This window comes from Pantherophis guttatus, chromosome 1 (genome assembly GCF_059756535.1).
Source record: "Pantherophis guttatus breed Tessera chromosome 1, ASM5975653v1, whole genome shotgun sequence".
NCBI lineage: Eukaryota > Metazoa > Chordata > Lepidosauria > Squamata > Colubridae > Pantherophis > Pantherophis guttatus.
Genome location: NC_142063.1, coordinates 66,933,867 through 66,951,300, shown reverse-complemented (window position 1 = coordinate 66,951,300; position 17,434 = coordinate 66,933,867). Strand labels below are relative to the sequence as shown.

At 39.9% G+C, this 17,434-nt stretch overlaps 1 protein-coding gene across 4 annotated transcripts in view; it reads left to right on the top strand.

The window, feature by feature from the left end:
* The window catches only part of BMF (Bcl2 modifying factor), a 49,621-nt gene extending 32,655 nt beyond the window's left edge, over window positions 1-16,966 (top strand). For 2 of the 4 annotated variants that reach the window (XM_034417880.3, XM_087875576.1), the window contains exon 4: window positions 6,205-16,966. In XM_034417880.3, coding sequence (XP_034273771.1) covers window positions 6,205-6,306 — 102 coding nt within the window. In that variant the 3' untranslated portion in view covers window positions 6,307-16,966. Of the gene's footprint in view, window positions 1-3,995; window positions 4,070-6,204 lie in introns of those variants that run through there. The other 2 variants (XM_087875567.1, XM_060687463.2) reach the window with 2 other exon arrangements.
* Window positions 16,967-17,434: the final 468 nt, after the last annotated feature.

The window sequence follows — 17,434 nt, the reverse complement described above, 5'->3', positions numbered from 1 at the left end:
GAGCCAATAAAATATGGTTACTTTCTTGCTGTCCTCCTTTTCATGTCCTTATTCTGAGAATAAGAGTGGATTCACCTGCACCAGAGGTGAACACATTCCACAATTTAAACCAGACAACTTGACAACTTTTAAGACAACAGAAGTCTGGGAGTTGAAGTCCACATGTCTTAAAGATACAAAAGTTGGGAAACCCTGATTTAAACTATTAAAAAAAAACAAAACAACCAAATTTCTTCTACTTGGCAGTTTAACTTGAAATGCTACGGCTTGCAATAATAGCACTGAGTTCGTGCACTTCCTTTTTTTCTGTTTTTGCAAATGGAAAAGGGAACTAAACAAGCCATTTAACTTACACAAGTCGAGATGCTGTGAACCTGGGTAAATGTGGCGGGAGGGGCGAGACACAGCAGTTGTCTCTTCCAAAGCAAGGTCAACCAGGTCTTGTTATTGCACTCTCTTGCTATCAGGTGTAATGGTGAACCGCAGCAAGTACTAGGAGTCCTTTTCACTAAATATTTCTTCAAACGGCTCAGAGAGTCTCCATCGTATAGATTCTGCACAAACATCTCTTTTGGCTAATGAAGCTAGGCTTCTTCCCCTTTGGTTCTTCCTGATTCACACTACATTGCCCTGGAATGGTTAGTGGCATTCTTCCTAAAATAATTATCAGGTATCACATAAAGAACCACGTTACGATTTTTGTGTAACACATGACTTTTCAGCCTCTTAAAAGAAGTTCTCACTTTTCCTTCCATGTTGGCTTTGGAAGATTAAAAATTGAAGATCCATTAGCATAATGGCAAGTTTTCGTCTGTGCTACTAAATCAATATTCTCATCTGTACATGTTTTAATAACAAGAACGGAGAATTACAAGGTTAACCTAGTCATTTTCCAGATACTTAAAGGCCACTATGGGGACTTTTCCTTCCCTTTATTCCACCCATTGGTTACCAGATTCTTTTGCCATCTGGAATATATTTGTTCATTTGTTACTCTGGGGAATGTGAGTGATTTCTTTGCTTTACCTAACATTTAATCTGTTCTGTGGCAGCAGAGTATGCCTACTCCATATATCTGACAGTGTTGTGGCCTGCCAGCGGCCTGCGCAGATCATGGCTGATCCCCACGACGAGGATGTGGTGCCAGAGGCAGAGACTCAGCCAGGGCCTTCAGAACCTCCAGAGGCTCCTACAAGTGGAGAGAGCGAAGTGGAGGAGCCTCTCCTCAATGCTCGAGCACGCAGGGCTGCCAAAAGGCAGGAGTGGCTACTCAGGAGGAGGAGGTCTCCTCGAGAGTAAGGTTTGAGGATAATTGGCCACTCCCTTAGCCTATTTAAGTCGCACGCAGTTAGTAATTTCTTGCTGGAAACAACGTGTAATTATTACAGAGCATTTTGGAGAGTGAGTGTCTTATCGTATCTTGTTTTCTGGGCTGGTTGCCAACCTTTGCCGGACTTTGTTTATTCTTGGTACGTTATAACTTTGATAAGGACCGTTGGTGTGTGTCACAATCCTTGGGAATCCGGAGCTGGGGCAGAACAGACAGGCAGGCAAAACTACTTTTCAAATTATGCAGCTGTGAGTGTTACATTTGTGTCATATAGCATACTTATTTGCATTCTGTTGATGGAGTGCTCTTGATTTCCTGCTTTGTCACTGAGAGTTTCATTTTGTGCCATTGCAATAAGCACTATAGGATGAACACTGATTCTAGTGTCCTTTAGAAACTTGGCTACCAGTTTCCAGGTAAAAATAGCATGATTTGTGAAAAACAACAAATGAGCCAAATAAATTTGTGATATCCACTCAGAGGATACAAACTCATATTTTTGAAATATGTAATTTATCACACCAGATGGCATTAAAGTGATGGAATTAAAGTATTTTAGATTTCTATAAATAGAGTCGCTTTTCAGAGTGAGATGGGTAGTGTATGAATTAAATCAATAAATAAAATATTTTTAAAACAGCCTAGTAGGTGTTTCATACAGAATTACCATTCATTCTGAACACCTTAAATAAAAATAATTGGTCAATATCCTTGCAGATGGTTGAACGATCATCAGTATGCTGATGATATGTGTTGTACATTTCTACCCCAACAGTGGTGGGATTCAAAAATTTTTACTACCGGTTCTGTGGGCGTGGCTTGGTGGGCATGGCGTGGCTTGGTGGGCGTAGCAGGGGAAGGATACTGTAAAATTTCCATTCCTTCCCCACTCCAGGGAAAGTTTACTGCAAAATCCCCATTTCCTCCTGATCAGCTGGGACTCGGGAGGCAGAGAATAGATGGGGTGAGGCCAGGCAGAGGTGGTATTTATCGGTTCTCTGAAGTACTCAAAATTTCCGCTACCGGTTCTCCAGAACTGGTCAGAACCTGCTGAATACCACCTCTGTACCCCAAGCTGGCCAGGTGATGCTGGCCAACTGAAGCTATCAGCACCTGGGGGCTATAAGCATTTGGATGAGGATGAATTGGCTTGGTAGTACAGTGGTCTAAAGCACCCTGTTATTAAGACCAACTGCCTGCAATTACTGTAGGTTCGAATCTTGCCAGGCTCAAGGTTGACTCAGCCTTCCATCCTTTCTAAGGTAGGTAAAATGAGGACCCAGTTTGTGGGGGCAATAAGCTGACTTTGTATAAATATACAAAAGGATGAAGGCTATTGCTTAGCACATTGTAAGCCACCCTGAGTCTCCGGAGAAGGGCGGCATATAAATCAAATTAAAAAAAAAAAAACTCAACCTAGAAAGGCAGAGTGGTTCTGGTTTTTTGATCCTCTTGGTTCCGCTGAAGTATCATCTTTGACTCTTGCTGGTGCACAATTTGGATATGTTCCTGGACTTGGGATCCTGCTCAAGGAGCACCTGGAAGCTATGGCCCAGAGGGTCTTTGCACAGCTTCATCTTGTGCACCAATTGCGCCCATTCCTGAACAGGAGGCCTTGCTCACAAGTCCCCTCCTGGCTACATTACTGCAACACACTCTTCCCAGGGCTGCTCTTAAAAGACCACACAAATTACAACTAAGGCAGAATGTGGTGGCCCACATACCCTGTTTCCTCTTAAATAAGACATCCCCTGATAATAAGATCAATCGGGCTTTTGAGCGCATGCACTAAAATAAGCCCCCCCCCGAAAATAAGCCCTCCCTGAAAATATTTAAACGCATGTGCAGCTGGTCCCCGCATTTCCTCTGGTTAGGGTTAGGGGGACAGAGCTAGAAATCAGGTAAGATGGCAAGAGGAGCCCCGTCCTGCTCCACGTACCCCAAAATAATAAGACAACCCTGAAAATAAGGCCAAGCTTATTTGGGGGTTCAAAAAGATATAAGACAGCGTCTTATTTTTGGAGAAATACGGTATTCAAGGTGCTGGTTACCATCTTTAAAGACCTAAATGCCCCAGGGCCAGATTATCTGTGAGATCACCTCTCCTTGACAGTATCCGCCCATTCCACTAGGTGTGATAGGGTGGTTGTCCTCAGATCCCTTCCCTCAAATGTTGCCATCTAGTGCAGGGGTCTCCAACATTGGCAACTTTAAGACTTGTGGACTTTAACTTCCAGAACTCTGGGAATTGAAGTCCACAAGTCTTAAAGTTGCCAACGTTGGAGACTCCTGATCTAATGGTACCTAGGCAATATGCTTTCTAAGTAGCTGTCTCTGTCCTTTAAATACCCCACTGAGGTCTGGCAGGCTCCTAGCCTTCCAAAAGCTGGGACAGCCTGGTTTTCTCACAAGTATAAGTCTGGAGCCCAGAAAGATTTGTTTGTTTGTGGATTTGTAGAGATGTACGGAAGTTGGGGGTGCTGGGAATTTTCCGTACAGGTAGACTTCTCTTACTGCTTTGTTAAACAACCATTTGAAGTTAATGACAATACTGAAAAAATAATTTAACAACTCATTGGCAAGCTTAGCAGCGTTGCTCAGTCACATGATCATTATCATAGTCCATACTTTATGTACTGTTGACCTGTTGTTTTATTCTCCTCAGCTGCCTTGCTGAGATTGGAGAGGAAGAGATTAAAGAGAATAAGCAGGCGTACAGTGAGGAATACACCAGGCTGTGTGAGTAACAAGCTTGGACTATGGGTGCCAACACATTGCTCCCAATGAATTTTCCTCATTGCATGCTTTCTTACTCTCTTGTAACCCCTTTTTCTCCAATGAATTTAAATACAAACATTAATTCCCTTCTTGCTAATTATCCCAGCACCTAGCACTGGAGTGAGCATCCCAAAGTGGAGGGGGGGGGGGAAGTGGGGAAAAGAAAAGCACTATCATGTGGTTTCCCACTTAGCAGCCACTTAGCTGGAGCACGGTGGCTCAAGTGGTTGGAACCCTGGGCAGGAGATTAGCAATCCTGTGTTTGAGACCTGAGAGCTGCAGTGAGGAGAAGTTGAGCTCTTGTCCTTCATTCCAGCTCTTGCCAAGGACATGAAAGGAACCCCCAACTGGATGTCCCCAGGACATCAGTGATGTCACTGGCTAATCCTTTCAATCTGGAAGCACCTTGGTACTTCTGACTCAAGTGCAAAGTAACTTAGTTTGATAACAGAACATCTGGTCCCAATTATGGTCACTAAAATGAGGAATACCTGTATTGATTTTTAGTTTTCTATGGTTTGTGAGCTGTGAAGGTTATGTTGATGGTATCAGTTGCTATTAGATTATTAAGAAAGATGGCACTATGGGATGAAAAAAGACTGAGGTCTGGCTTCTGGTTGAGGTAGACTCCGTGGCTCATGCAGACAAAACAATTCTGGAATTGCCAGAGATTATTATAAAGGATAATTTCTCTAAATCCCTGCAGCATTCCAAAACGCAAGGCCTGTACCCTACTTCTAAAAAGTGTAATCTTACAAAACAATGTTCATGGCTTCAATTCTTCTTCCACAAGTAGATCCATTCGTGGAGGAGACTTCTAATCTAGCAGGACTCTTGCTGATGTATGAAGGCAAAGTGGCAAACATCAAACACCAATTCCTTGATTCTCCTCTCTCCAGCAGCTCTTCTGAGCCACTTTCCACGCTCTGCTGGAGGGCTGCCAATTTTCTGGAGCAATTTTTTTGGGGGGTGGGGTAGAGGGGGTCATTAAAGGGAAGGTGGGAGAAAATGGCCTCTTTGACATAATGTGCATGGGACTCTGCTTGCTGGATCTCTAGATCTAGCTCGTCATATCAATGATGCCTCTGTCTTTCGACAAAAGGCCTGCATCGTACAAAGCTTGGGTTGTGACACTTGATGAAAGCTAAGCTCTCGCTAGCCCTATCTCAAGGTAGCAAAGTTAAGAATTTGAAGCCTCCCCACCCCCAGTCAAGCTTTAAAATGTGTTGCTTGATAATGGGGACCTGAAATAACCCCTAGTGTTGTTTTTTTTTTTTTGGTTGGGTTTTGTTTTCAAGTGTGTTCTTGCTTAAGGTTTAATTGGCTCCAGTCAGTAAGAAAGGGCTCCAAGACTGATTATTTATGGCTTACTGTCAAAAGGAGCTATTAAAAAAAAGGGCAGTATTATCTTGGAGATGTTGGGAAGCAAAGTGTGGTGGGGGGAGCGTGTGTGTGTGTGTGTGTGTGTGTGTATAGGAGTGTGTTTTCTTGTACTGGATAAAATCAGTTTTGCTGTCTCAGCAGTGTGGTTTAAATTGAAGATTAACCCTTTGACCTTCACAGTGTCAAATCACTTACAGATGGATCACCAGCTACACTTCTCTTCTCCCCTCTCCTTTCCCTCCCCTCTCCTGTGTTTGCTGGAAGAGGGGGGCACTCTCCTTTAGGAAAAAAAAAGGGGGGGGAGAAGTTGTTTGTTCTTGCAGCTGGGCTATGAGACACTCAGAAGCCAATCTGATTAAAAACAGCACTTGGCTAAACTCTGCAGAATCCTGCAAAAAAAAAAAAAGGAAAAAAAGGGAGGGGTTAATCCTTTTGTGCACAATACATAAAGGGTCTACTTCTTTCTTTCATAATATTGGAGCAACAATTATTCGTGGAGAAACTACTACTAGTCTCACACACACATACCCTGGGGCCAATGCGGTTTTTTCCCTTTATATGTGTAATATTGCTGGGTTAAAAAGTGCCTGTTCTTAAAAAATATAGCTTAGTTTTTATTGGGACAGATTAAGCTTTTGAATGGTGGCTTTAACATTTTACGTGAGTAATCTTGTTGAGACCCCCTTCCCCCCCCCCTTTTTTTTTTTTAACAGCACCAGCAGAACCGAAATCAGGTCTGGTGGCAGATCCTTCTCTTCCTCCATAACTTTGCCTTGAACGTGGAAGCCAACAGACAACGTGTGGGTCAGAGGTGAAACCTGCCCTGCCTCTTCCAGGTTCCATCCAGTCTGCTGGGAGCACCGAACAAACCCAGGTTACAAATGCGTGTGCCACTGGACAGATGTAAGGTTCCTGTGGACCTGAGGGTGCTTGTTGTTGTACAAAAGACTTGTTTTCAATGGACTCGCCTTCTGACTCCCTTGTCTTCTGTAGTGGGGAGCTTTGGTCCAACACTGTTGAAGAAAGATCTTCCCAAATTGTCTGGCTTATAATCAAGGTGCAAGGAGGAGCTAATGTAAGGAAGCTTTGGAAGAGTTGGTGATGGACTGTTGGTGGATATTCTAGGATCGAGGTTCGGGGCAACTACCAGATTCCTGATAAGTAAACTTCAAAGAAACTCTGTTAACAAGCAACTGTGAAACAGCATATAGAATATGTACAACTGAATCCTAACCTTTTAAATACTGGAGATACTGGTGTAAACAAGGAGTGAGTCTTGAATAATAACACCCAATCATTACGCTCAGGAACATATAGGCTCCCCTCCTATCTTTTAACTCAAGAAAAATGCAGTACTTCCTTATCAAATGTAACTTTCTTTACTACTCTAAAGCTGTAATCCTTATAGTAATAAAATAAGCCGTTACCCAACCTATAGGATTTCTTAGCTTTCCTTCCCTAAGGAGAGAAAGAAAGGTTTGTCCTTGGAGAGAGAAATCCAGCCTTACAAGGACCTTCCCTAAAGCTGCAAACTTTCTGCAGTTGGTACTGTGAAGATTGGGGTGGGGGTGGGGGGGCGTGTTAGTAGAGACCCTGTTTTCCACTGCAACATGCCTCTAAAGTGGGTAGGATTCATGGCAGCCTGGAGCTTGTACCATCCTTTTCCTTCCCATTGGAATCATTGGGCAGGACAAGGAAAGGAAAATCCTCTTTTTGGGGGGATCCAGTTGGCGTAAGCCGCTAAAATTACAGAAGAACTCATTCAGCTATCTGGGTTTCTCTCTTTTCTAAGTCTAAACATCCAACAGAATTCGTTTAATTTAGCAGAGAAAAGTGCCTTAATTTTACATTAAACTCATTATGATCATATTCAGTATCAGAGATGGAGCCACAAACTACTGAATGCCCCATATTACATATTTTTCTTTTGCCATTTAAAAAAAAAAATGGAAGTAAAGTTTTTATTGGGAAAACAAGAAAATCAGATACATTGCAGGAAAGAAGGGGAATGCTTTTTCTTGCCTGGCCATAGGTAGAGGGACATCAATCCAGAAGATTTTGAAAGGGGCTTTGCACTCTGGTTTCAAGCTTCTGGACTTTTCAGTCTTAGGGCAGGTGAGACACAAGATTAATTAGAAGGCTGGTTATGCAAAGATTTGGCTATATTTTTGCAAGCGACATACTGTACCTTCCAAAGTGCTCTCCTGAAGACATTTGCTATTCTGAACTACGTAGCAATACTTTCCCACTATCTTAAGAGGCAGCATTCCTACTCTAGGTGTTTTTAAGATTTAGAATCAGCCGTCATACAGTTTGGTTAATATTAAGTGGATTTGTGGTTTCGCCCTCATGGCTTTAGCATGTTGCGCAGATCTAGCCAATTTGGTTAGTTTGTACTTCTTTGTATTTTGAGGACTAAGAAAATGGACTAACACAGGAATGGAGTTGGGTGATTGTGTGTTTAGCAATTTTTCCCAAAATAGCTGAAATGAGAGCATCTCTAACATTATGGCCTTTTTATATATTGATTTTAAGAAAATAAAAACAACATGAATTAACAGTATCCGTATTGTTTAAATATTTCTCAGTGTGAAGGAACAAATTAGTTCAGACAAATTTTTATTCCAAAGTTTTACATTTTTAGTTTCATATTTTCAGGAGAGGGATTTTAGAGTTTAGCAAGCAACTTAGTCTCAGACATTTGTCTCTGTGCTAGATTTCCTTCCAGTTTTGCCACTGTGCCTTCGCTAAGAGAGTCTTTGCTCCATCTGGCCTAATTATGGAACTGTAGGCTATTTTTCAGCATTTCTGTAGTGAGTTGAAAACTTGCTGCTTAGAATCCTGGACTGAATCCAACTTTTGATCTCTACAAAAAGAACAGATTTCTTCTATAGTAGGTTCTGGTTTAATGGAGAATTCCTCCTGGTAGAATGAATAGGTGATTTCTGATTCCTCTAAAAATCTCTTCTGGAAAATTGTGAGGCTCTAGGACAGTGAAGAAGGTGATGTGATGTGAACCAGAACTCCCTAATAGAACTCTGCTTAGAGAGGTCCTGCTGGATCCAGACTCCTATTTTCCTCCTCTTGAAAGGAATCTATCTAAGCCAAATCCATCTCCCTGAGAGCTTATAATTTGCAGATGTGAAAATGGATCACCTGGGACAGGTTCCCCCAAGTCAGGTGTCATTTAGGTGTGCTGAAGATTTAGTTCACTGATTCTCAGCCAGCAAGAGGGCACTAGATTGAGAAAGGGTGACTTAAATGAAGTGTCTCCAAGAATCAGAGTTTCTGAATCAAGTTTGCAATCCCAACCATATCAATATCTTCCTATGCCACACCTTCCTTTAATTGACTCAGACAAATAATGTTGCTGACCGTTACTGCATCGTGGCATATAAAGGTGGAAGATTGTTTCCTTGAACTTTTTTTTAATGGGCCACTTTCATTTTTGGTGACCTCTTTAGATGCTTCTCCTCCTCCTGATCAATATAAGGAGTTTTTAGCCCTTCTGCCGTGAGAGCAGATGCATTAGATTGCCTTGTTTGACACATGACCTATTTACCCATCATTAGTTTGGACACAGGGCAGAAATCTGAAGCACAAAGCTTTATTGTATTATTCTCTGCAGTGGACTAAGCAGTAACTATGGGATGGAGAAGTAGAGCATGTTAGCACATACATGTTACCTTCTACACAATTCTTTTTGTGTGAAGACTAGAAATCCCAATTGGGACCATTAAGAGTTTTACATTGTGTCGTCTTTAACCTAATACATCAGAATTATTATTGTTGAACATTGGTTCCCTCCTCTCCACTATTATCAATGATTACTGTCTGTTTATACTAAAACGTTATACAGTAATAATAAATGTGTATCTATTTAAGTGTATAATCAAGAACAGAACCTGTAATGGGGCTGAACTGGTTATAAGGCATACTAGCTTCATCCCACCAGACATAATTAATGTGTTCTATTTCTGGATGAGGACCTGGGAAGCCTATTTGAATTTTAGATTTTTCATATCGTGTAGAACCAGAATAACTTGCTTAATATCTAGTAATAGAAAATTAGCATGTAATCATTACTTTCCTCCTTTGGCTTCTTGTGACCATTTGGTGTCCTTATCTTGTGTATTCTAACTGGACTACCACCCTGATTTAATGAGATGCTTCTCAATGAATTCTGTGAATCTTATTAATAATACAAACTGATGTTGCTTATGAGTCCCAAGTTTTTGGAACTCTAATTTTTGAATGGATAGATAGACAAAATCAGGGCTGGTTTAGGACATCTAAAGTTTTTCTAAAAGAACACTTCCATATGTCTAAAGTTCATCAATTAGGGAACCTCTAATTAGGGAGGGAGGGGGCTCTTTTCTCATGATCATTTCATTCAATGGAAGCAAGAGTCCTTGGCTTGGGGTGGAGGTTGCTTTGTGCCACTAGTTTACAGTTGCCTTTTCTCCTTAGTGGCTCTTTAGCAACTGAAAGAAAGTCTTAACCATGGTAGAAAAGACCATGGGAGACTTCCAAATAACCTGCAACATTATCTGAAGCACTACTACCTCAGTAAAATGTTGCAAATGAGGCAAAGCAATTTTACAGCAAAAGCTTCCACCAAGAAAGGAATTTTCTTTTTACTATCTCTTTCTCCTCAATTCAGCTGGTTCTTTGTTAATCCTTTTTAAATCAAACTTTCCTTGGCTGCATTCTCTCCAGTAATAGTGCTTTTGCTGCAGTTCTTGGAAACTGAGACAGCAATCATAACAAACTGTACTGCCTGAGGTGACTTCCAGCTGCCAAAAAGCCAGGCCAAGGTGGGAAGAGAATAGAGGAATGGTCTTCAGATAAAGACCCCGAGGATAAAGACCTTGGGGACACTGGCTGATTGTCCTCTGTTGGGCTTTTGTTGTGCAACTTCTGTGTCTATATATGTAGCTGCTGTTTTCTTTGAATTGTGTGGATTTTCCTTTATTCCATGGCATTGTGTTCTCCTATTGTACCAAATCTGCTTGTCTTGTTCTGCCAACTTAAGCAGCCTGTTGGCAGCAAGTTCTTGTCAGTGTTCCCAAAGGCTGGAATTTCCATTTTTGAAGACTTTACTAATCTCTTCACCTACTTGCAAGCTTTGGTTATAATCAGCCAAAGAGGGTGATCTAACATTCCCATAGAAAACCGTATCTGTGACTTTGCTTTCAACACATTGGTCTTGGGTTTTATTTTGTTCTTTGAGGAATTAAAATTGTGGTCTGCTGGCATTGTGACCAAACCCCAGATATGCAGGGATACTGTTGTCATGTAACAGTGAGCTTGAATTAATTAACTCCAATCACTATTTGGTACAAAATAAGGACATATACAACAGGAGTTGAAGCTGTAATGGAGATTGGCCACAAACTGACAATCCCATCCTATAGAAAAGCCTGGGAAAGGCATTAATCACATAAAAAGTAGAATCAGATGTGTCTTGCAGAATGCAAAGATGGGAGAGGCTTTTCTAAAGTCAGAGAGAGCCATGACATGGGACATGCATTTATTCCAGTGCTTCATATAAATTACCCACGGGCTATAAACAGAATGGACAACAATTAGTAGATTTAACTGGCTGTGATAAATTAAAGGAGTCATTACAAACACCACAAGTATTGTTGCTATAACTGCGCTGTCCTCTCAAATTGCCTAACTGCAATGTGGCACATGGGAAGTTCCTTTATACTGATTAAGAACAACAAATAATCTAACCGCACAGACACCAACCCAACCCTATTTCCCCCCCTCCCCCATAAGGGAAAGGTAAGGGAAAGGTTCCCCCGCACATGCGTGCTAGTCATTTCCGGCTCTAGGGGTGGTGCTCCTCTCAGTTTTTAAGCTGAAGAGCCAGCACTGTCCAAAGACGTCTCCATGGTCATGTGGCCAGCATGATTTAACACCAAAGGCGCACCAAGCGCTGTTACCTTCCCTCCACCATTTTTCTACTTGCATTTTTTACGTGCTTTCGAACTACCAGGTTGGCAGAAGCTGGGATAAGTAACGGGAGCTCACCCTGTTATGTGGCACTAGGGATTCAAACCGCTAGGTATTCAAACCGCTGAACTGATGACCTCCTGATCGACAAGCTCAGTGTCTCAGCCACTGAACCACTGTGTCCCACCTTGTTCCCTTCCCCGCAGTATCCTCTCCCAATTATGTTGCCAAAATTTGGAGGTAAATGCCGGAAATCAAGGGCATTTCCCCCTACTTTTTATTTTTGGAAAAATAACACCTGAAAGAAAGCCCTTGAAAACTATAATGCATGTCGTCGTCACCAAGCCCTGAGATCCTTGTAGAGGGGGGTTCTTTCTTTTTTTAAAAAAAGTAGACCCCGGTCACAAAAAAATTAGCTGAACTTGGTCTACAATGCTTATCAGCAGCACTGCCACACCTTCAGACAGATATCCCCCTTTCAATATCCCAGAGATCTGACATGGGACCGCTGGAGTAGGACTTCAATATCCTTGCTAGTATTTGTTAATCTGCCCAATAGACGAGTGAGCGATAGCGTTGTTCAACTGCGCCTCCCTGAATGTAGGCAAATAGGTCTTTTATATATAGTACATCTGGAGCTGGAGACCAAAAACAAACAAGGTTCAAGGAAGCACCCTTTGGAAGCTGGAGTTCATGGATAGGGAACAAAAATAAGCTTCATGTTATGCTCCTGAAATATCCTGCAAATGAGGAGATGGTTGTCCAATCCTTAATATAAAACTAATGTTTCATTTCCAGATACTTTTCTGTAATTGGGATGAAGGCAGCATCTTTCTTTTCATTTCAGATAGGAGAAGTATTTGAACCAGTTTTCTGTGGCTACCTTCTCTCCTGATATGGTGGGAATTTACAGGGCAGATCACTAAATTTACAATCTCGCAATCAGTACATATCTTTTAAGATATGGGTAGCTTGAGGCCTTCCAAATGTTGCTGAACAGCTGTTTCTAACATGACCAATGCTGAGGAATGTTGGGAGCATGGTCCTGTGACATCTGGAGAGCCTAATTTTCTAAGCCTTGTTTCAAGACACGAGTTTTAATACCCTGGATAAGCGTGCTTATGACAAAATGTGAGGTTGCTTACGTTTATGTGTTATTTTACTCCTATCCTGCTTGGTTTTGTGTACTGAAAGCAGATGGTCTTGTGGTTCATTACATTATATCATATTTTAAACATCTGGCAATATGTGTTCAGTTCTATTGGGGTTAGTTTCACATTGGAGCCAGCAGCATGTAAAAACAGAACTTCAGGTGCAACCTATCAATCAGTGGCATATTTCACCACCTAATGTAAAATAGGAAAAGGGATAATTGGTTCTAATGACAACCATATAATGCTTAACTATTAGTTGGAGATTTATTAAGAAATGTATTTTTCAGTGGAGGGTAAAATATGAAGTTAATAAACCAAAAGTTCAACTCTATGTACACTTGAAAGTAATTCCATTTTGCTGTAAAAGGTCTTGCTTCTGAGTAAGCCTATGTAGAATCATATTACATGTCATCTTAATATGTTAATAGTTTAAAACAACAAATGAAGCTTGAGATCTATATCTTAAAAATACAGACATGTCCTTTACATATTCAAATGTCCATTTTCCATCTAAGAGTCAGACTGTCTTACTTTTCAGCTATTTCATACCCTGAAAGGAGAAACATTTGCCAACCTTTACAACTATAACTGATTTTTAAGTGCTACTTTTGTTTTGCAGACTTTCACAGGCAACAGTGGGTTGGATCCCAACTTGGCCCTCCTTAGAGTAGAGCTATTAATTGTGATGGAACCTGGGAAAGAGGCCTGTATTTTAGCAATTCTTTTTTTTTTTTAATGACTAAATTTGGATACAAGCCACTGTTTATCTTCATGGTCTGAGAAGCTTCATCTGCTTTTCAAGATATGAGGATTTTTTTTTCAGGTATTCTGGCAGCTCTTGTTAACCAGTGTCATTCTAGTTATTAAATTTTATATTTCCTACACACACACACACACACACACACACACACAATAATAATAATAATGACTTAATGTTACTTTGGGTTTCACAATGACAGTACCATTTTTTAAGTTTCTGAAACAGTACTGAACTCCTACAAATTTCTGGTTCTTACTCATCAGCAATAGGAGAAAAAAAGGCCAAATATGTCACGTGCATTGGGATATAATTGTGTATGTCTATAAATAAAATGTGGGCTGTAAGTTCCTCTTTCCCGTTGCCTCAAATAGGATCACCAGTATTTAACTGCCTTTGCTGTATTCTGTTAACAGTGATTGAAAAAAATTGGCAAGTTGCCATAAAAACTATCCCTGCTCATGTATTCAAATTGAGTTGCCTTAAAGACACAGCTACAGAGGTTGGGTGAAGCATTGGCAACCCAGACAGATTTATTGGTTGGGTTATTGCAACTCACTGACTGTGAAACTGGATTAATGAGCGCTCATGTGCCACCATGTTACCCCCCCCTCCTCCCTTCATGAATTTGCAAAATAAATAGGAACTTTTCAGAAATTTACTTTGGAAGATGATTTCTGCAAATAGAAAGCCATGTGACTTTGGGAGCGAGGGAGACTTTATAATGTTTAAATGAACTCCATTGAAATCAACTGAATAACTGTAATTACCCTTTTGTCCTGTTGATTTATTTCTATGAGCTTCCATTGCAACTTATGCTCTCTGGTAGGAAGCTTGTACCTCCAGGAGTAATGGGGACATAGAAAAATTTTTGGGGTGTGTTTCTAGAGGCCTTCAGATTATTTTCAACCTTTGAGTAATGAGAATACAGGATGAGTTTAAGAGTAGGAAAGGAATATTGGATCATTACTATTTTTAAATACTGTTAAGAAAATCACCGTGTGTACAATGTTTGTAAAAAAATTTTTTTGGTAAGGATGTTTATTTAAAAAAATATTGATTATGATTGGTATACTGGGCCCGACAGGAAGGAGTTAGAGTTTTCTGTAACTCTTTGCTGCCATCTAGTAATTCCCCAGATGCATTGGTACCCTTTCAGTGCTATGGGCCTATCCGACCTGTAAGGCAATTGTTTATATTGTTTTATAAATATTTATATAACTCTTTTTGTTCAAAGTGCTTTTTTTGTTAAGAATTATTGCCTATTTCATCATTATAGGAGTCATAGGAATTAAGGAAGCATGTTTTGTGTAAAGATGGAATTTCTGTGCCTTCAGTAACTATCAGAGAGCAGGACCCCGTTGTTATGGGCTTGAAAAAAATGGACCTGTTGAAAAATTGTACCCATTTTGTGACTATTAGAAATAAAGGATCGTCTTTTCCTTTTGTACTTACTGGATACAGCATACCAAACCAAGTTAGTTTTTTCTTTATTTCACACAGTTTTGGTTATTTAAATAATGATCAACTTTTTTTATTATTTTTTTTTCAAATATTTTATTGAGTTTATACACATACATAAAATAACATTTCTATTAACATCGGATGCGCAGTGTTTATACATATATAGAAGATATATACCTGGTGTCACTTAAGCTACTTTTTCCTTTTATTTAACACACCTTTTTCTCTTTCTTTCATTTTATCATTCATCCATTCATACCACCTTCCCCACATGGTATAATAATCTGAATTCTCATCATCATTTATTTCATGGGTTAGTTTACTCATCTCTGCGCACTCCAGTAGTTTCCTAATTATAAGTTCTTCTGGTGGCAGAGCTTTCTCTTTCCAATATTGTGCGTAGGCCAGTCTAGCAGCTGTGATTATATGTATTATTAGGTGATTCTTTTTCTTTCCATAGGTCTCTTTACTATTCCCAGGAGAAATATTTCTGGTGTCAATTCAATATCTTCTCCAATTATTTCTTGTAACCATCCCCAAATCTTACTCCAATATCTTTTCGCTTCAGGGCATGTCCACCACATGTGAAAGAAGGTGCCCTGACCATAGCCACATTTCCAGCAGTTTGGGTATATGTTGGGATACATCTTTGCTAGCCTAGCAGGGGCTAAATACCACCTGTGGAGCATTTTGTAATGATTTTCCTTATACGTCGCGGCTCTGGTCAATTTATAGTTTTTATTCCATGCCTCTTCCCATTCATTAAAATTTATGCTGTGTCAAATATTTTTCTCCCATACACTCATTTGGTTTTTAGTTATATCCTCAGCTCTGTCCTCATCTAATAGGTAGTTATATAATTTAGCCAAAATCTTTTTACCCGTTCCCATCAGGACTTTATCAAGCCTATTATATCCTAATTCTAAACCACATTCTTCCTTGTCTTTCTGGTATCTAGATTTTATTTGTAAACTTTTTTTTTTAATCCCGAGACTCACTGTCACTTCATTCTTAACTTTGTAGATCTATTGTGCCTTTTCACTATATAAGTGAGAACCGTTTGTAACAATATGTAAGAAACATGATACAAGGTTGGGTGTCCAAACCAACAATGGAGAACTGGGATTTGTTTTTGTTTTGTTGATGTTTTTACTAGCAGCTATTCCCTAAGATCCTGGGCACAGTGAAGTCTTTCCCATCATTTTGCTAGATCTTTTGAACTGAGCATACCAGGTATTTGAACCTTGTGCTTTCTGCACATGAGCATTTTCCTTATCAGAGGACAGTGGCTCCTCAAAGTTGACAAAATAATCCAGAAATCACAGTGAGGACCATTGTTTAAATGAGTGTTCTTTAATTGGACACTTCCAGATGGGAGTTGGGAAAGCTGTAATCCCAATGTAGCAGGAGTTCATTTTTCCACCAATATTCTGGTCTATTGAAGTCAATAAAATACTGAATATAAATATTAAGTCAAATGTATTTTTCTTAAACTGTCAAAATGGAATCCTAAAGAAGCTTCATTCTACAGTCTTAAGGTGTCTTGAATCTCTCCTTCTGATGTAGTAATTTATAATTAATCTACATTTGTTATACTCTTCTGCCTTTCCATCACACATTATATACTATATCCTGCAGATTTCTTTTAAGTGGTATAGAAAGAAGAATTTAAGACGTGTTGTTGACATGTTCAATTTTGTAAATAAGGAATTACAGTAATTTGGCAATAGCCAATTATACTGGGAAGGCGGCAAATATTGCCACATCATTTTTAAAAGTGTTTTTTCAAAAAGATTTCATTCATATTGTATATATTATATATTTTCCCATTTTGCAGGATGTTTCTGTTATTATATCTTTTTACCATCATGGGCCTGAAGTGCACAGACCTCCTTTTCCATGGACCGAGACCCAGTGCGAATGTAGCATTTTATCTAGCTATGGTTACGTGTCTTCAGACTGTTCTGTCTCAACCAGGGGCAAGTCAGAAGAGTCCCCCCCCCTTTTTTTTTTGTTACCTTTGCAGAATATTTACTTCTGGATTTTTCTGTTTTTCTTATTTCTGACTATTTAAAATTCAACTTGGACTCTTTTTTTCATAATTGGTACAATTTTTAATAAATACTTAAAATCAAATCAAATGTTTTCTTTTTGTTCTATGAACTGGCAGCTGGTATCACTGGGGCTGAAGAAAACCGATTGCCTATTCCATCTGCAGTGGGAAGTTCTGCTAGACAACAGGTGGCTGGAGAAAGCTGGTGTACAGCATCTTTCAGAAATGTAACTGAGAGGTTACTATGGGTGACATGAGACCAGAGGGTAGCTCCTTGGAGGCAATTTATCCCAGCCTGTCTAACCATAACTTCTAGTCTACGTATCTGAGCTAGCATATCACACTATGAACTGGCTTGTTCACTCATGGTTTGTTGAGTAAGTTTCAACCTAAACTGCACTAAGCTTGTTATTATTTAATGCAACACATGATCTCTATCCAAGAAAACCATTCAGTACATTTGTGTTTTCAGGAAAATGTAATTTCATTCACTTTCAGCTATTAGCTAGCCAAAGTTCACATGGATACCTGTGGGATCGAATGCTTTTGAA